The sequence below is a fragment of the Thunnus albacares genome, chromosome 4 (genome assembly GCF_914725855.1).
Source record: "Thunnus albacares chromosome 4, fThuAlb1.1, whole genome shotgun sequence".
NCBI lineage: Eukaryota > Metazoa > Chordata > Actinopteri > Scombriformes > Scombridae > Thunnus > Thunnus albacares.
In genome coordinates, this window is record NC_058109.1 from 17,573,131 (window position 1) to 17,593,011 (window position 19,881).

The 19,881-nt window shown below is 40.3% G+C and overlaps 2 protein-coding genes across 5 annotated transcripts; both read right to left on the minus strand.

Annotated features, from left to right (window-relative positions):
- Nucleotides 1–194: 194 nt before the first annotated feature.
- On the minus strand, nt 195–3,931 carry si:ch73-15b2.5 (rho guanine nucleotide exchange factor 19). 2 transcript variants are annotated; one of them, XM_044347739.1, is made up of 13 exons: nt 3,545–3,931; nt 3,304–3,468; nt 3,153–3,217; nt 2,749–3,041; nt 2,448–2,608; nt 2,199–2,351; nt 1,984–2,113; nt 1,809–1,883; nt 1,570–1,662; nt 1,301–1,449; nt 851–1,015; nt 683–735; nt 195–347 (listed from the first exon to the last, which is right to left on the minus strand). In XM_044347739.1, the coding sequence occupies exons 1-12, from the start codon at nt 3,769–3,771 to the stop codon at nt 690–692; spliced, it is 1,722 nt and encodes a 573-aa protein (XP_044203674.1). In that variant the 5' UTR covers nt 3,772–3,931; the 3' UTR covers nt 195–347; nt 683–689. The 2 variants fall into 2 exon arrangements, with proteins under 2 accessions (XP_044203674.1, XP_044203673.1); XM_044347738.1 differs by lacking the exon at nt 195–347 and having other exon boundaries at nt 352–735.
- A 1,903-nt stretch (nt 3,932–5,834) lies between these two features.
- ddi2 (DNA-damage inducible protein 2) lies at nt 5,835–17,046 on the minus strand. 3 transcript variants are annotated; one of them, XM_044347744.1, is made up of 11 exons: nt 16,159–17,046; nt 15,824–15,997; nt 14,097–14,226; nt 13,279–13,569; nt 13,030–13,156; nt 12,613–12,740; nt 11,363–11,491; nt 10,783–10,886; nt 10,431–10,623; nt 8,723–8,771; nt 8,080–8,389 (listed from the first exon to the last, which is right to left on the minus strand). In XM_044347744.1, exons 2-10 carry the CDS (start codon nt 15,959–15,961, stop codon nt 8,761–8,763), a joined length of 1,251 nt encoding a protein of 416 aa, XP_044203679.1. In that variant the 5' UTR covers nt 15,962–15,997; nt 16,159–17,046; the 3' UTR covers nt 8,080–8,389; nt 8,723–8,760. The 3 variants fall into 3 exon arrangements, with proteins under 3 accessions (XP_044203677.1, XP_044203678.1, XP_044203679.1); XM_044347742.1 differs by lacking the exon at nt 8,723–8,771 and having other exon boundaries at nt 5,835–8,389; nt 16,159–17,044; XM_044347743.1 differs by lacking the exons at nt 8,723–8,771; nt 15,824–15,997; nt 16,159–17,046 and adding an exon at nt 15,454–15,761 and having other exon boundaries at nt 5,835–8,389.
- Between the last annotated feature and the right edge of the window lie 2,835 nt (nt 17,047–19,881).

The following is a 19,881-nucleotide window of genomic DNA, read 5'->3' on the forward strand; positions in this document are numbered from 1 at the left end:
TTTGAAATGGAAAAACTTTTATATATTCATAGATACTCTATTTTCCAGTGGGGGAGAAGTTGTAGATGCTATTTTAAGATTTTTTTTTTTTTTTAAACTTTTTTGTGCGCCCAAATTCAAAGTATTTATGCCTTAAAATATGTCTGAAGATCTTTTAACTATAATCTAAAAGCACCAATACTCAGTCAAACTACTGTTTGATTACAGGTATTTAATCAATTATCTGTTAATAGTGTTATTATCTATTAAATATTTTGTCACTCTTTCATGGTGAGAAGATCAAGTCGGTTTTGTCAAGTTGTCTTATTACCATCTTTTAGTAGAGACTGTCGTTGCATCAGGTTGATCTGATATGGTAAGAAAAGACATTTTATTTATTTATTTTATGTAGGAAAAGAGTGGACATAGCTTTAAAGAGGCTAGAATTTTAATACAGGTAAAAACATGTATTCCCAGTAATAAAAAAACATCCATTTACTAACTGTGTGTCTGTTCAGTGCTTCATGTGTCATACAGTGCTTTAAGAGTGCCTTTATCAAGAACAGTATAAAGTACAAAGTCAAGTGAAGATAATCTTAGAGTGAATAATTAAACATTTAAGTTGTGCAAAACCATCAAAATGTATATTTGTGTGAAAGTTAAATAGCACCAAGTTTGATGCATAAAATCCAAATAACAGAACCTTTCAGTCATTGTTTAGATGACAGCACCTTCATCCAGGTCTCTTTATCTGACCTGCAATCAAAAACAGGAATCAAAAGATGACTGACTGGCTGCTAAAGCAGATTTATAAGTTAATAATAATAATAATAATATTATTATTTGACTTAAAGATGATGTCCTCTTGTACCTTGTGTGTGTAACAAGTATCATGGCGGTCGGTTGTCCAGTTTGACTTTGAGAGAGATGTAGCAGGAAGGAGTCTGGAGGTAAACCCAGGACTTCAGTCTTCAGATGCTCAACGTGCACATGTGTGGGGAATTCAGCATGATCCTCTACTATGAACCGCTGATCCCTGACATGATGCAGAGAGAGAAAACACTGGCTGGTTTAATGACTCACTACCAAGTGAAGACAACTGAGTGGATTATTAAATAGGGCTGAAATGACTAAAATGATGTGAATCATATTTGATAATCAAGTATAGATACCAAACATTTGCTTTGTGTTTTGTTCATAACATTTTAATAAATACATTTGACTGCTGGACAGACTACAAGTACTTTTTATTGCTTGTGTTGAATATTTGGCATTTCTTTTAATGTGCTGATAAAAAAAGCGATAGTTGTTGCTCAAATACTTTTTCGAGGAGATGATCAGAAGGTCGTTGAAGAGGTGAAGGTAGACGCCGATGAATGACGTTCTTGAGTTGTAAGTGTTCTCCACAGTCAGCTGTTTCATGGGACCCTGGTGCACCAGAAAACGCCCACTTACCACCAGGGGGACCGACTGGATGGAGGAAGAGGCAGTCTGTTAGAATTTACTGCCATCTGCAGGTTGCAAAACACAATCGAGTCTGTTAAATAAAAGTCTGTTAGAAATCTTAATCTTAACAAAAGAAGTAGAAACCTTCATTTTGCCAAAGTCCAGAAGCATTTCCAGGCAGACCAGCTCCTCTATTTGTTTCATTTTTTTGACCCCTTTGTCACACTCGGACACTATCTGGTCAGAGGAAAACATCAATGATGCCATTTCTCAATGGTTAGGACTTGGCTTTTTAAGCTATTTCAGAGGCATTTCATGTCCTCCTGCCCCAAATTCTGTCTCAAGACAACTACAGTGATCTGAGCACAAATAAACAGTATTACCTCATGAATGGCTTCTATTGCCTTTTCAAGATTTGAAACTGAGTCAGAGTCTGGTTTAGTCAGTTTGAGGATGCTCTGAAACACAAAAAAACCCCTTATGACTTCTGAAACATGTCTTACCGAGATAAAAATATATATTTAGATGCATTTACTTATAATCTAATCAAAAGCTTACCTCCAGGATGAGTTTAATACGAGTAATTCTCTGGAAGGGGAGGACAAGGAATGACTTGAGCCTCTGTCTTTGACACACTGAGTCACTCTCGAGCTTCTTGAGTGAAAACAGAAAGTCTCTGTTCTGCTGCCTTGAAAGGAAGAGATGCAACTGAATGTGGCTCATGAAAAAGTTGGTGTTGTGGAACAACTGGTGATATCGGAGCAGAGACTTACAGCAGCTGGTTGATAAGGGCCTCCTGGTACATCATGTTAGTCACATACGGCACATAGAGAGTGCGAAACGCTGGGCAGTGCTGGAGCACAATGTCTCCAACCTGAGATATTACAACACTCTCCCCCAGTCGAATTTCCAGATCCATAAGAAACCTAGAAGATTCAGAGCAGCAGCTCAGCAAAAACAACAACAACAAAAAAAAAACAAACTCAAAAATATAAAGATGCTCTATTGTGTGGAGCTCTCACTTCTCACTGGCTGCCTTCACACGACGAATGTTGGAGAACAAAATGTGATGCTCCATTTGAGACAGAGTCTGCTTCAGTGGCTTTGACACAAAGAAATGATCAACAGCGACTCCGAGACTCCTCAAGTAAGATGCTTCAGAGCCGATCAACTCAAACATCGACTTCAGAGGAAGGAAATGAGAGGGAGCAAGAGTGAATGACTTTGCCACTGTTACATTAAACCTTTATCTAAGTCCAGATGAGTTAAAACTTATCTATTAATTGTAGCTTGTCATGTCTGAAGTGTAAAGCATTTTCACACCTCCTGAAGGCGGATCTCTCTGGTAGTCAAGCTGCTTAGCAGGCCCGCTGCCTTCACCTCATCTAGATCTTGCCAGAGAGTACATGGGGTCACCTTAATAAGGTGACGAGAGGATGGAGTCGCCTCTTGGAGACTCTGTTGAGGAGATGGAGCCTCTGAACGGCAAAGGAGGCTAAGACGGGACTGCAGGCCCTGCAGGTACTGGGGGGTTATCAGTTCAGACACAGAACACTTGCTAAAGCTGTGCAGATCATCTTTCACCGCCTGCAGACAGTAGTCTTGATACAGTGGGACTGCAGAGTTAAAAAAAAAGGGGGAAATGGAGACAAGGCTCTTTACGTTGCTATAAAAGTTACACTATCCAATGACTGAAAACAGGCCTCAAGGAGAGAAAGGAAACTTACAAATATGAATGTACTTGGAGTGGAATGATATACTCAGTGCTTTCTCTTTAGCTGGATCATCTTCCCTGAGTTTGAATTTAAAAAAAAAAGAAGCCACATTTAGTTGAAAGTAAATATTTTGCCAAGGTTTAAAAGATTCATAACCTCTTACTCTTCTGTGCTTGTATCCTGATCATCTAATGGGGACAAAGTTGAGTCGTCTTCCTCAAGAACTTCCTCTGAGAACAGCTTTGACACTGTTAAGTGCATTTTTCCAAAATCCCACGTGCCCATTAAGGCAACTGACCTGAGGGCTGAAGATATGTCTATAGGAGGACTAGAACAGAACAAAAGATATTTCATCAAGAAAATCCCACATAAGAAGTTCTCCACATGCACTACGTGGTTCTTACCTGCAATCCTCAGGCTGGTTCAGGCAGTCATTGCTCTCATCAGGACTTCCAGCCTCCTCTGCACTGCTGCTTTCCAGAGGAGGAAACCCTGAAGGAAGCTGCTCTGTTGTGTTCATGGTTTGTGAGATCAAATAGTTCACTGGATCACTATTATCAATGTGCAGATTGGTGACAACGCTCCTGCTCAAGCAGTGATCGCTTTCATCTCTGCAGTCAAATTGAGCCATAATGCACCAGTTCTCTGTTCTCTCAAGGCTGACACCAAAAACTCTTTGATACTTAAACTCTGCCCAACATGAAACTTTAGATGTGTTTATTTACTGCAGCATCCTCCATCAGCCTCACAATCACTCGGATGAAATGGTGGCAAATGGTGGAAGCAGTCTGAGCTTATCTGAGCTAAGCAGCAATCACAAAAACTCGAGCCAGGTGTGGTTGTTTCTCAGGTTTCTGCCAAACTCTGCATCCAAATTCCAGGTATAATTCCAATCTTTTTTCTAAGTTCAGAGCTGAAACAAATAGTTGGTTAAGTGATTTATCAATCGACAGAAAATGAATCAGCAACAATTTGGAAAATTGATTAGTCAGTCATTTTTAACCCTCCTATTGTGTTAGGGTCAAATTTTTACAATGGCCTACTGAATACAATAAAACAAATTTTGATCATTTTTCTTTTTTTTTTTTTTTTAAATGGCTATAAAAAAAACAGTTACATCTGTTGTGTTATGCTTCAAATTTGACCCGGTAGTAAATATGGGTTGTTTATGCACAGAAATACATAGTAAATGTTGCCACACTTACACACACACATCTCCTGTCCCCAGCTATATATGGATGTATCTGTATAGCAATTAGCAGGTTGCGGCGTTCTTGCACTTTATTTCTCACATCTCACCACACACCTGGCAAAACACACAAACACACATGTTGACCTAGGTTACTTTTGGGGACATTACGTAGACCTACATTCATTTCCCGGAGACTTACCCTAACCATAACCTTAACCAAATAAGCTTTTCCCCCCAATTGGGGACACAGCTGTTGTCTATGACAGACACACACACACACACACACACACACATGCATGCACAGACACAGATACACATTTCCTGTCCCACAGCTGTATAGCAGTATACAAACTGGGGCTTTCTTGTGCTTTATTTCTCATATCTCACTGCACACCTGGCACAGCATGCACATTTTTCATGTGTGAGAAAATATACATTTTGGGAATTATTTTGGTCTCATGGTCTTATTTGCCTGTTCTGTTCATAATAAGCAATAAAATAGATACATTGTGCCTATTTTACACTAAAAACGATTTGCACATTTTAAGTTAAATGTGGTCTAAGGTACATAAAATACCAAAGCAAGTATATATATATTATGGTTATTAATAAAAAGTCACTTCGCAGGTAAAACATTTTACTGGATGATAGTGTTTTTTTCAGTGCCTGTTAATGAATTCAAACACTAAAGGTTTAAACCCTTTTCTAACACATTAGGAGGGTTAAAGAAAAAAAACCCAACCCAAACATTCACTGGTTATAGCTCCTCAAATTTGAATATTTACTGGTTTTCTTAGTCCTCTATGGTAGTAAACTTAATAAATTTGGGTTTTGTACTGTTTACAGAACAAAACAAGCAATTTACAGATGTCACCTCTTTTATTTTACTATTTGCTGACAATAAACCAAACAATTAATTAATTACATTATTAGCAGATGAATCAGAACCAGTTTTATTGGCAAACAGGTTCACACATACAATCGATTGAAATTGTTAGCAGCAGCCCAAGCAAGGTCCCAGTATGTAGTATGCAAACGCTTAAAAAAGGAGTTAAAAAACCTTCAGTTTGCATAATAAAAAAAAACACTTGACACTGAAGGAAATTCTGGATAGTGGTAAAACAGCTTTGTGAACACCCTACAAAACAAAAAATAACTATTTAACATTTGCTGTCTAATTTTATGGTAGTTTAATTGGCAGCAACTTTCCAAAGTTTGATTTACACGCATAGCGTTTCCTGTTAGTATAAGACACTTGAGTGCATAGATTTTTTTGTATATTACCTGCAAAGAATGATAGAATAGATAAATTAGCATGTAGTGTGGAATTGAGACACAAGTTGACTAACACATTTATTATGTGCTGAATTGTGTTACCAACTATAGTATAAAAATAAAAAATAAAAATATCGGATGACAGACCAGCTTTATTATTAAAAAGCAGCCCCTAACAGACACTGCATTTATTTACACAAAAGAATAAATCCACACATAAAAAGGTATACAAATACTAGTTCCATTTTATTTGCAATTTAAAATTTCATACAAGATAAAAGTAAATAATTCAATCTGCCTGAACATTGTTGGTAGATGACTCAAATAAAGCCATTAAAATCCTTGATATATGCTGTACTGACAAAACATCTGACAGCCGCGGATGGCCATATTCATAACAGATTACAAAATGAAAATGGGTGTTTTTAAAGGGTATGAACACACACTATGATGATTTGACACAAAATAAAAAGGACTTTTCTGAACAGGAGCTACAAACTGTTTTGTAATCTACATATGGCAAAGCTTTCAGGATAATGATACATACAGTACAAGATACCTTCTTTAATACACTGAATCACAAAATGCCTTCTATGATCATATCTCAACAAACGCTTGTGGCTCACTTGATATTTGTGTGATACTGAGTGTGAATCATGGGGCTTGTAGGAATTTTTTGTAAACTTGATCACAAAAATGATCAATCCTTCTCAACTGCAGCAGTTCCCACAAAGTGGATTTTCCATCAGCGGGTTCTGATTGTTTTTAAATTGAAGTGGCACGAGGAGCGGGAGTACTGCTACTCCATTTTGAGATTATTACTTTTTTTTTTTAATTGATGCTCTGCAACTTAAACTCTTACACAACAATAGTTTTTTGAGATATCAAAAGGGGGAAATTATAATGTTTAATGGTTCAGGATTCAATCATACATTGGGCATTTAATAATATGTCAATGTTGGACGACAAAACAAGAAGAAGAAAAAAAAAAAAATCAATCTACCATACCAAATATCTAAAAACCAATGAAATGGGTGGGCACCCAAAACACCTGCATGCAAACACACCTCACATATCTGTTATATCCAGAAAAGTGTTACCAGTTGTCCTGTTTGTTCTTAGATATTCTGTATGACAAACCAAGAGACAGCATTTCCCTGTGTTATTACGTGCTCCCTGCTGAGAAGGGACTGAGACATCTGGATCAGTAACAAGGTATAAATCAGGCAGATGCTGAGTTGGGAGGTCGGGGACTCGCGTGACTGGTTATGAGTCTAGGTGGGCACAGTGATACTGCGGGCTAGTAGTGCCAGCAGAGCAAGCTCCACAACCCCATGGGCTTGTTCCAGTGCCTCTGCAGCCTCCCTGGCAGAAAATCCTGCTGCCTGGATTCTCTGGATGTGCTCAGCTGGAAATTGTTCTGTAAAGGGATGTGGAGAAGGGAGAAGAAGGGCTGGAGATGTAGGCTGGGGAGCTTGAGGGGCAGAGGGAGAAGAGGTGCTAGAGACTTCCTCTGGTGAGCCCACTGCCATCGACAGAGGGCTGAGAAAAGTGTGCTCAGTCTGGAGGCCGAGAGTGTCTGGGGTGTTTGTGCCAGAGGCTCTTCCGTCTGCGACCCCTCTCCCCTGCTGCCCCTCAGGAGGTTCCCTGATCTCCAAGTCCCCGGCAGGATCAGGAGGAACCTCTGGCTCAGGCTGAGAAATGCTGATGTTACTGGCTTCATCTTGTCCACATTGATCTGCCCTCCTCTCCCCGGAGCCATCTGGACATTGTGGCGGTCCTTGTCCCTCCACAGTCTGCGCTGTATCTCCGCCCAGATGCTCATCCTGGCCAGAGAGCTCGGGCGCAAGACACTTAGATGGTTCCTCATCAGACACAGCAGCAGCATGGTTGGCTTTGGCATCGCTTGGTTCTACACCGGCTGTAATGGCTGTAGAGGGGGTAGGTTGGGTGATTTCAGGTGTCGGAGTGCGTGGCTCGGGGGCTACTTCGTCTGTGTCCTGTCTGAATGGATGCGAAGGGGAGCAGGAGGTGCTGCGGTTTTGGGACTGACAGTTGTTGGACACCAGCAGCTCGTGCAGCTCCATCAGAGCGGCTGCCAGCGAGGGGATGCTGTCGGAGCTGGAGCAGCGTTCTCCTTCAGGCTGGTCTCTTTCAGACGACACCAAACCTTGGGAGGCAGTCGGGGACTCCATTTCAACCGAGTCAGACTGGCTAGGAGCGCTCACACCATCTTCCGTGGCGTCAGCTGTGTCGGACTCAGTCGCCTCCTGCTCCATTGGCTGAATGGGGGAAAGTTCCTCTGGATGGGGGAGCATGGAGCTGTTCACCGCCTCATCTGATTCAGCATCCCCCTCTGTGGCTCTAGAAAGTGTGCCACCCTCTGGATACTGGAGGTCTGGACTGCCACTTGCAGTCACGTCTGCAGGAGGAGTACACGTAGGGAGGGCGTCTGTTGAGGGGCCGGGTGCAGGGGGCACTTCAGAGATGCTATGGTCTGGCAGAGGGTGAGGGTGGACCTGATGTGGTGTAGAACCAGCATCGTCTGCTGGGGATGACGACACAGGAGGCTCCTGGAAGCCAGGTTGGTCCTGGCGCTGCCCTGATGCTGAGGCCTGCTCCATGGCGGCTGGGGCAGACTGAGAGCGATCCAGGGTCGGGTTCTGGGGCTGGCCAGAGGAAGGACTTTGGGAAGGGGAGGTGGATGAGGACATTTGGTCTAAGGTTCTGGGTAATGTAAATGGTGGGGGCTGCGGTGAGGTAGTTTGTCCATCTGCAGTGTCTATTGTAAGAGAAAATATAATTAAGAATTAAACAGCTGGAGTTTGTGTGAATCCTGTTTGGGAACATTACTTTGGATGATTTGTATTTTGACTTTTGATATTTACATTTTCATAGTAGCTTAGGGACCAAAACACCAATTTCCTTGGTGAAACTCTTATAAAATGCTTGATTATCCTTTTGAACCAATTATATGTATTTAGAACAAATACATGAATAAATAAAAACAAAAGTAACATCAATTAACAGATCCAGCGGCAAAATAACAGCAAAATAAAAGAAATAAATAGCAATGGGACTTAGCACTGGCAATGGACTTGTGAATTTGCAGTACCTGGTTGGTAGGGCCCTCTCCAGCTGTCTCCAAATGCATCAGTGCTGTCCTGCTCAGGGGGTTAGGGGGCACACACCACACACATCATGCAAAGGGGACGGAGAAAGTTAGCAGTCACACACAGAGCATGCACCAACCTATCACCCTTTTCACACGCACAGATGTGAAAAGCGTCATCCAAAAAAAACTCGAGTCTACGTCCTGACAGAGAGGTCACAGCGCAATCACGTACCCCGTCCCTGAACCTCCGGAAGCTCAATCAAGGTCACATCAGAAGGATATTTGATCAAAATCACTTAATTTTAAGTTCTGTTTCAACTGTCAGACGATTGATGCCCTAGTGGAGGATTGCCTCTTCTCACAACATTGCTGCCGTACCACAGTGCCCCATCCAAGCCTGAATTCAACTCAGGTCTGCTGTTGTTTCTCAATCCGTTTCCATTTACAATCTGCAGCGATTACTGGCCGATAGATGATAAACAGCTAAAAAGACTTAAACGACATTAAAGGGAAACACTTACATGTCTAACTGACATGTAGACACAAACACAATTTCATGTTACGTTACAAACGATTCTTAAATATGAGGAAGCTTATTTTATTTATGAGATGTCACAATTTGATTGCCATGAATATGCCAATGCTACCTGATTTAATTAGCTTGGAGTAATTCAGGCTTTGGGAGTTGTTGAGGTCCCTTAGTAAGGTTGATGGTATTATCATTAGTATGTCAACACTGCACACATTGTTAGTCATTGTTCAAGCGTACACACTAAAAGATACTCATAATATTTTACAAATCTTACAGTCGTGAGACAATTTTCTCGTATTATGATATGCTACATCACAATGAAATATTCATTCGTACAGAAATCATAATGAGAGCGTTTCTTTTTTTCTTTGATATGCATGTCTCTAGTGCTGCCCTAATATCTTGAATCTGAAATGGTCCATGTTACATCCTCTGGCTCATAGTCAACCACCTACATTTCTGTTAGCAATACATGTTCCTTTTGTCTTTGTGGGTGGCTTCAAGTGGTGTCCTCACACTCCTTCAGAGATCCATCTGCACTGTTGTCCACAACAGAATTCACTGCAATAGACTGAACATGTTCTGTGCTGTTGGTTAGCACTGATGGCTCCTTTGGGTTAAGTCTGTTCCTCTGAATATACAATAGGTTCCGACATCACACCCACCAAGGGCAGCTTAAACCCAGACAGTATTGCCTATAGATTTATGATCTCTACATTCCTGGACCGTCCAACAATGACGTAAATGGTAAACATTTTCAAGCAGATCAGCAGGGTTTCAAAGACATACAGAAGACTGCTCTGTGATGTGTCTGCTAAAGGGATAGTAGCGTAATTAACTCATGTGACGAATGAAGTGTTAGCTCAATCACTATCATATAAAAATCAATTTTCAAAGCATGAGTGTTTCCCTTTAAACCTGATCTCAGCTAAGATTTTATTTATCTTGTACGTGGTTTTCTTTGCCTGACAGTCAGCTCTCAATTTCATCTTATTCTAAAGCACATTTAATTTGCTGAGGTGATGACATGAAGTGATTATGTGACTGAAAATTCAGATGACTGCATAAAATGGGGTTGAGAAGCATTAAGTGGCACATGCAAATGTATTTCTAACTGAGCTGAAAAAAGCCCAATGAAAAACAGGCTGAAGTGCAGAGATGAGAGACTGTTCTTACCGCTTTCCTGTATGGACCTCTGAAGCGCCTCTGCCAGTTCTCTGTCAGCTATCTCGTCTGGACGGGCGTCTTCACGCCCCTCTGCCCCGTATGCCAGTCGAGCACACTCTGGCAGCTCTGCCTCAGACAGGAAGCGAGTTTCAGTGCCTGTAGTGCCTATTAGAAGCACGCTCTTCTTCAGGTCGATCGAACACTACGAGAAAAAACAGGACAAATAATGAACCTAGATCATCTTCAGCTTTCCAGTACATTCAGTATAAAATGAACTGAAAAACTGAAACTCCTGCTGAGCAAAATTCAATCCAGTCCAATGATGTACTGCATACTGGGATCAGATAAAAGGGGCTCACACCTGGTGTCTCTTCAGCATATCCAGGCCAAGCAGCATGTCCATCGGCTGGTCCTCCAAGATGGAGAAAGAGCAAGGTAGAAAGTCCCCCTCTATCTGGACCTGAGCTACATGGACAACACAAATTGAACTACATCGACATGTCATGCACACACTTTAATATGGATGCAGTTGAAGGGATAGTTCCGAGATCGGGGGAGTTTTTTTCCTGCCAATCCAGAGAAATGCAGTCTCTGATGTCTTTTTATATCTCTGTGTGCAGAACTAAACGTTAAACTACCATGGACAATGTTTCTTACATTGCCCTTTCATGGGAAACATACAAAATCCAGTACTTAAATAATGATGGGTGCATGTAAATAGAAGGTGGATTTGAAGTTCTACGTTTGGTTCAATTACAGGATGTCCTGCAGACATCCTGTAATTGAGCTGAGCAAAGTTCTCTCGCCACTAGGCATATATTCTAAAACTGAACACAGACACATAAAAAAGGCGTCCATGAGTATGACTCTGTAGGAGGAGAGTAGGATTGGCTTAAGTTAAGTGCTGCTCAAACAAAATACTTGAAAAAGGTGACACCCACCCAAATGAACTCTGCCAATGATCTTCTGGGTGCCCACTCCCTTGGCGATCCCTGCCCAGCGTCGGTCCACCAGGCGCATGATGTTACAGCGTTCGGCACACGCTTGGCTCATGATGGTCATCTGGGCTCCTAAAAACAAGGGTCAGGAGCAGGTACAAGGAATCAGTGGGTATGACAAAAAGAGAGGAACATCATGCTCTATGAAATCCTACATGTACTGTACGTCCTGTGCAATGAAGAGGGGGATACAATCAGTGTTTCCCCTATATACAGTATACTATGAGCGCTGCTGCAAAAATTTTAAACAATTAATATCAACTACTACTAATGATTTTCACTTGCACACTGTACGAGCACGATTACACCCTACATTATCATAGAATTGATTTGAGTCATCAACCACTGCATCAAATCCCAGAATCCTTCCTCTCCTCATTCTTCAAAGGACATCTAAGTGAAAGGTATTATTATACGAGTAGTGTAGCTCCTTTAGGGCAGTGCGTAATATGTGTGGTTGAGTGAGTAAAGCGAGCAGCAGGAAAGTGACGCTGAATGTGAGCAGAGCAGAGGAAAAGGTTAGCAGTAATTTGTCTTATCTGCACTAAACGTAAATGCCACCCCCAAAAGCAGTCGACGTAGGGGAAACACTGACAATGCTTCATAAATGCAAATGCTACCAATGTATCAAATGACTGTGGTCAGCGGTGAGGTTATTATTCCTTGTCTTTGCTGAGTCATACTGCTCTTGTAAGGATCGTAAGGGGAATGAGATCATGCTTACAAGCGACTTAAACTGGTTTCTTTTGCAGGGTGTCTGGGCAAAGGTTAGAACCTGTGGAAAGGAGATTTGGATGCTTCTATTCTGCTGATTTGTATGCTTTTTTTCCCCATTACATTTGCAGCTGACTTACAGATTTATGGAGCTATAGAGAGATGGTTTGAAGAGGAAATGCTGTAGATATGCTCTTACTTAAACCCCCGTGTGTGTGTGTGTGTGTGTGTGTGTGTGTGTGATAGAGGCTGATACAGAAGACTACACTGAGGGCTGCACATCTGCTCATCATAACAATTGTGACTGAAGTTCAAATACTCTTCTAATGTGAATCAGTAAGCATAAACATAAGCAGATATTGATACATCTGCAAATCAGTGAACTAAACCAAACAACCACTATGTGACACAAGTGCACCAACATTTTAGTACAACTGCAGCTCATGGCTGCATCAGGATCAGGATCTTATACTCATTACCTGAGTCAACAAAAGCTTTCACGGGGTGCCCATTGACTTTGCAGTTAATGTAGAGCATAACCACCTGTCCAAAGCTTTCTGGAGCCTCCTCCATTGCAATGGTCATATTTTCTTCCACATTGTGCTGCCTGGAATATGCAGAAATCCAAGGGTAAGAGACTTGACTTTTTAAAACAAATGAAAACATGCTACCTAACTGTGGTAAAACAGGCTGTTTTCCCTTATTTGCATTCACTTTAGTTACAAATACCACAGTCAAATTTATGAATATCTCAAATGGTATAATAATGCATCAAGTGAAACTGAGGCTGAGGATGTGGGGTACTATGTGTTGAGTTATGAATATTCAAAAGTGGTTAACAAACTATCACAACAGTGCCATGATGTTGAACTGCTCCAAAAATCTCTAGACCGTACCTGATGTCCTCCTCAATCTTTGCTTGCGCTTCCAAATCAAAAGGATCAGCAGTCAGAAGTCTGATTCTCTCCTGCTCCCTCTTGGCTCGATCCTGCTGTTGCTCCAGCAGCACTTTGGTGAAACGTTCTGAGGAAATAGACAGTTACACTAGCGTTACCTGACTGATATCTGATTGAAAGGAAACACCACAAACACAAATACAGTATGTCAATGGAGACATGTGAACATCAGTTTGTCTTTTTGTTCACCTAAGTCTCCGCTCAGCAGGGCCTCAGCGAGTGGCGGGTTTCGCTCCTTGAGGAGTGACAGCTCGTGTGGATTGGATAACAGCATCTGCTGAAGTAAGGCAGGGTCATCCAGCCCCTGAGGAGAGGAGCCGCGAAAGGCTGTTGGCGTGGAGGGTTGTGCAGCACGCTGTGGAGGCGTCATCTGCGGCGCTGGCTGTGGGGCCGGTTGCTGCGGCCTTATGGCACCACGTTGACTGGTTGAAGAAGAGGTGCCCGGAACTGTGATGGAACGAAAGTCAATATGGGGCAGACCTAAGACGAAAAGAGGATAAAGGGTGAGAAGTTAGCATATTGCATGCACAAAAACCTTGCTCTCTAAATAGATGTTCTTTTAATGTTTTATGTCTTTTAAATAAAAGATATCAGGTGAAATTACATTGTTACTTTATGTCCCTAGGAGTACAACTGGTTCAACAAGGCATACTTTTCCCTTCCTGTAAATTGCACTTACTTTCCTCATACTTTCAGTGACTTATCTTATTCAGAAGCAGCCAACCCCTCCCATGATATAAAATCTGCAGGTCCACCTCGCTAACTAAAACTAGCAACAGTAACACAGGTTGGATGTTTTTATTTGGGTGTGAAAAAACACTGTGCTGCAGTTCCCTACAATGGATGACTGTTATTCATTAACATCCATTTTGAACTTTTTGTCCTGCCTACTTTTGAGCCCCAAAATCAAGTCCACCTCAAACTCATCATCCCACTCTCTATACTGAAACTGGGGAACAGACTACAATCAATAGCTTTCATGTAATTTTGACAAACACCAGTGTTACCTGGGAAGGCTGGCTGAGTCGGCGGCGGCCTTCTGTCTGCTTGCCTGAGAACCACCACATCTCCATCCTTTACACCATAGGTCCCCAAGGCACGAGTGGGGTCTTTTAGGGGCTGTTCTACATATGTGATCTGAAATTGGAAAAACACAAAATGTAATGATATATCATCACACAAGAGATTTACAACTCATTGCTCCCAATGTATTCAATGAGTATATTAGATTACAAACTCCATGTGACAGAATAAATTAAGCATGTTTTATATAAGTTATTTTAAAAATGCCTCATGTAACCACCTCAATTGGAAGAGACTGGCCCGATTATCGGCGGGAATTTTCAATCGGGTTGAGAGGGGTGGTGTAAACCTTTGATAATCTGTAACCACGTTAACAATTAATTTGATCATTTCTCTCTGGTTGGATAAATATATTCTTTCTTTCTGCACATGTTTTCCCCACGTGTAAAATTAGGCAATGTGAACAAGTTTCCGGGAGGGACAGAAACATGGCATAATGTGCTGTAAAGGTCCTCTTGTTCTCTCCCCCTTGTTTGAAGTTCGCAGGAGAAGTATGTGCTGCTGTGATTGCTGCTTAATTAGAATGAACAGCACAAACACAAATATTGTTCAAAGGACATGATGTAGGTCCATCTTGAAAACAGGTGGAGCAACTTCTTCTTCTGTTATATTTCTGGCCGATTAGATGCTTCACAGCAGAACCACTTTGCACATGTCAAATAAAGGTAGCCTATATTCTGCTTAAATGCATTGGAAAATGTAAAAAACTTTATTTAATGTCCGTGTAAAGTTAAGTTGGAATCTCTAATCAGGATGATTTCAATCGGGTTGAAGAAATATTGTCCATGTAACCGCAGCTAGTGTTCATATGGGGACCTGACTGTTATTTTAATACATACTTGAAAAACTGTGAACGTATCCTTTAAGTCTGTAACTCACTCACATTAATCAATTAATCCACCAATTATTTTCTATATTCAATATTCCTATTACTATCACACGAGACAAAGAAAAGCAGCAAATCTCTCACTATTTAGAAGCTGGAATAAAAACAGTGTCACTTATATCACTTAAAAATTGAAACTGAAACGATAAGTCAACTATCAAAACATCAGATTAATTTTCTGTCGATAATAATCACCTAATTCCTTCGGCTCTATATTCAGCTACATGCTATATTGCCCCAATCCAACATGAACTATCTGCTGGTCTGACAACTGTTAGCTTAATTAGTTGACCTATGAGGTTTACTTTCGGTTTTGTTAACGTCACCCTTAGACAAAGCATACTGTTTGTAACCGTTATTAACCGTTGGGGTTAACAGTCGGCAAGTTAACTTACGTGTGTCAGTTGTTGATAACTGCAAATTTCAGTAACCGTCGGGGCTAACAGTCTGCACATTTGACTGTTGCTGATAACTATAAATGTTATTAACCGTTTTGGCTGCCAGTCGGTACGCTTGTCTGTTGCTGATAACTGTAAACGTTAACCCTTGTGGCTACTAGTTGGTAACGTTACGTTTGTTGTGATAACAGTAAACGTTATTAACCGGTGGGGCTAACAGTCGGTACGTTAGTCTGTCGTTGAACTGAAGTTTCGCAACACCTCGTCCGTCAAAACAGCAAAAGTCCAATTCATGCTAGCAAAGCCAGCTAACTAACTAGCATATTAGCTACGTTAGCTCTCCGGCTACAGCTAGCTGGGGTCTCACCTGAATTTCCCCAGCTGGGATTCCTGATTCCAGTTCACAAAGTGCTACAAAGTCTCTCAGCTCCAGCTCTGGAGACACATCGAGGGCGAAGGTGGTTTCTGGGCGATCCCTCGGTGCGCAGAAAACGGTGACCAGCATCGCTTTTTTGGGGGGCAGGATCCCTGGACAAACCCGCTGTAACAGAATGCGGTTAGTGTAGTTCCTTGTTTGTCAGAGGAAAAAAACCCCCAATGTTCATTTGGATTAAACCCACGATACAGCTGTATTTCAACGGATAAATGTGTCAAAGGGGAGAATAATATTACACCCGAAGACAGTAATTGTTTGACACTTACTGAGTAGAAGCCTGATGTGACAGTTTTCTCGTTTTATCAACAACTCCACAACATCAAGTATTGCTCAGTAATGCCGCATTTCAGCCATGGATGTCAGCCAGCTTGTTTTCGACATGTCGCATTACAGAATTTGCAGTCGTGAGTAGTTTCTTCTTCGAGTTTAAGCAACACTAAGAGTCAATGTTTCATTACCACCATCTACTGGATTCTTTAAAAATTACACACAAGACAATCACAAGACACAAGACACAAAACATCTGGGCATGAACATGGATCCATGAGTATGAATGATTTTTTCCCCCTTCCTCCGCCTCCTCCTCCTTCTTCTCCTTTGATGTTGAACGGAAGTCAATTAACTCATACTGAGTCCTGATTGCTACACTTTTTCTTATCAGCCCTGTTCTGATCAACCACCTGATCCAGCATCTTCTGCCCTGTCCACTAGCACCGCACACCAGTATGCTCTTCAATTATGTTCCTGCTATCCCTAATCTTTCCATTTCCTCCATCATGTCCCTCCTTTCTGACAAATATTTATTGCAGTTGATGATAACATGTTCTGTAGCTTCTGAAACCTAACAATGTTTACTAAGACAGGTTGGTTGCTCATCTATAACATGAAGTGTGCTGTGTAGATTATTCATCCTATTCTTAATCTCGTTATTACGACCTCTTCTTTTCTGTTTCTGCCCTGTTTTTTTTTTTTACACTTCCTGCTCTGTTTTGAGTTGAATATAAATCTCTCCCCCTTGTCTCCTGATCCCAATGCTGTTGCCATTCTTCATTGATATTTTCCTATCAATGCCCTTTCCCTCTGATTTTGATATCAATCTCAACAATTCCTTTTTTGACTACTTCTCTTGCCAGTTTGTCTGCTCTCTCATTTAATGAGTTTTTTCTTTTCCTAAACCACATCATAATGAAACTTTTTTTTTTTTAAATCAAAAACCACAACTTTCATATGGCTCACAGCCTGTGCGTAATTTAAATGAAACTATCTTTTGCAATATTTTGTATAAGCTATTTTTCGGTGTACTCAATGAAACGACACAGCCCAGAAGTAAAGTTGTAGTGTTAAAATAAGCCTTTACGGAGCAGATTACTTTCATTGTAAAGTTATGTCACTTAATTTGTTTTTAATCCCTTGGTGCTGTAATTTGGAGCTGGCATTTTTACCTTGTCAGTCTGACGGCAAGGGAGAAGGAAACCACAAAACAATTAAACCAAATAAATACAGATGAGAAGACATTCAAGTTTATTTGGTACACACAGAAGCAATTACATAATGCATTGAACAGGAAATGATGATGAAGATGATGAAATGTAAATGAAGAAGATAAAGTATTTAAAAGAAATTAAGAATTCACTAACCTGCTGGAAATATAAAAATAGCTGGACATGAATTCTCTGATTCTTGCTTTCCTTGATAATAGTATGCAGACTTTGTTATTGATTTGATGTGGTTGTTAAAGTTTAGCTTTATGTCCAGAGTCCACAATTACACTAAGATTTCTGACATTTCAGTTTCAAAAACACAGATTCAAGATGAATCTCAGCTGTTCTTTTGCTGTAAAGACAATGGAAGGCATGATGGTAAAATTACTTAAGTTAAAAGTTACATATGGTATTTATTATCTGTCAGTGGTGGAAGAAGTATTTACATATTTTACTTAAGTAAAAGTAGCAATATCACCTTATAGAAATACTCTGTAAAGAGTAAAAGTCCTGCATTCAAAATTTTACCTAAGTACAATAAAAAGTACAGTATTAGCATCAAACTATACTTAAAGCACCAAAAGTGCTACACTCAATATACAGAATGGCCCATTTCAGAATAATATATATTACTGGATTATAATTATTAATGCATTAATGTGTAAGCATTATTAATGTCACAGCTGTTAAAGGTGCAGCTAATTTTAGCAGATTTACATTATATACTGCAGCGTAGCTCAATCTATAAAAATACATCAGAATGTGTTGATTATATTTTGTATTAAAAATATGAATCTGCAAAGTAACTAGTAACAATAGCTGTGAAATAAATGTAGTGGAGTGAAAAGTATAATATTTGTCTTCAAAATGTAGTGGAGTAGAAGTATAAGTACCTCAAACCTAAGTACAGTAGGCTACTTAAGTAGATGTACTTAGTTACATTCCACCACTGCTGGCTGTCAAGCGTTTATGAGATGGATCTAAAACGATTAAATCCGACAGTCGTAGCCAACATAATGAGCAGTCAAATTATTTTATTATCGACTTAAAACCCACAGGTTACTGGTATCATAGTGAGTACAGTGTCAAACTGAAGAAAAATGTGAGATGCACATTCAATTATCCGTATCCAGTCATTACTGAGACATTTTTGTACTGTATACCTCCACAAGTCAAACTGTGTTACCTCTATTGTGATGTCTGTTTCTTAATATTTGTCAGTCTGAGTTTTTCACACACACCAACTCATCATAGAAAGCTGGCATCACAGACCTCTATGGCATTTAGTTCACATTAATGTGGTTGGTGCTGCAAGAAACATAAATCAGATCACATCCGGTGTGCAGAAGCTTTTAATCTGCTTGAACTCTAGTGAAAAAAACCCAAAACAGCAAAAGCTTCACTAAAAGATCACCATAATTTGTTTTAAAATAAAAATGCTTTAGAATATTACTTTTTGGCATGCGTTACGTCTTTTCACAGTGGTGCCGCTGAGTGTTGTGCCATAACAGTGACATGACAACCATCAGTTGGGGTAAAATTATCAATCATATTAGGGATTTCAGAAAGATGCAGTTAAAAAAAGACGATAAAAATCCCTCAGCTACTTAGCAGCAGAAACTTTACACAAATACTTTCTATTCTAGTGAGCATGAAACCGCCTTCTGTTACACCAACAAGTCAAAAAGTACCATGGGTGTTAGCCCATGAGCAATGGAAAACTCTATTAATATTGCTTAAAATAATTTATGTAAGCGTTAATCCTTACTATCCAGTAGTCTACTACATACAACAACAAACTGTCAGACTTGGTCTCCTGCTCCAAAAACTTGGGGCAACAGCAAATTAAAAATATACTGTAAAGCACATTCAACAAACCTTTTAATGATAGTTGAATACTACAATAATGAAATATATTATTTTTCAGGTCATATTCTTCTCTGAAGCAGTATACTTCTTAAATAGTGACTAAACTAATTCAAGATTCAAGAGATGTAAGATGAGAATGTGAGAATTGAGGACCAGAATTGTGTCTTGCAGCCACACATATATCCAGTCCTCAGAACACCAAACCTGAACAGCAGTCACACACCAGCAGCTACTCTGCATTTGCACAGCTACTGATATGTATATCTATATTTTCATGTCTGTGTTATCTCAATCTGGGTGCAGTCCCATTATCTACAGGGTCAGTTTTCTTGCTTTTGCAATGAGGACAAGAAGATTAGATGAGGTTGACTCATTTGTGGAGATCTTCTTAGTCTCATGTAACGTCAAGGTTGAGTTGTTCCTTCTCTGAAAACTTTTTCAACTCAACAACATAAGATAAAGATTCCTCTTAGCTGTGTGGACCTCTGCGGAAGACAACATTCATTCCACAAATGCTTCATCTTACTGCAAAATTATGAGAACGCAAAAGTGTATGTTCACCTGAAAGCACAAAGCGTGTGTGTTAAACATAAACAGTTGTACTGAGATGTGCCATTTATACCGCAGGTCTCTTTAACA

Coding starts and splice junctions, on each gene's coding strand:
- si:ch73-15b2.5 (XM_044347739.1), bottom strand. CDS start 3,771: ATGGCTCAATTTGACTGCAGAGATGAAAGCGATCACTGCTTGAGCAGG. Junction 2,609..2,748: donor GAGAGATCCGCCTTCAGGAG/GTGTGAAAATGC, acceptor CTTCCTCTGAAG/TCGATGTTTGAGTTGATCGG. Junction 2,352..2,447: donor GTGAAGGCAGCCAGTGAGAA/GTGAGAGCTCCA, acceptor TGAATCTTCTAG/GTTTCTTATGGATCTGGAAA.
- ddi2 (XM_044347742.1), bottom strand. CDS start 15,961: ATGCTGGTCACCGTTTTCTGCGCACCGAGGGATCGCCCAGAAACCACC. Junction 14,227..15,823: donor TCCCAGCTGGGGAAATTCAG/GTGAGACCCCAG, acceptor TTCCAATTTCAG/ATCACATATGTAGAACAGCC. Junction 8,390..10,430: donor GAGGTCCATACAGGAAAGCG/GTAAGAACAGTC, acceptor CTCTTACAATAG/ACACTGCAGATGGACAAACT.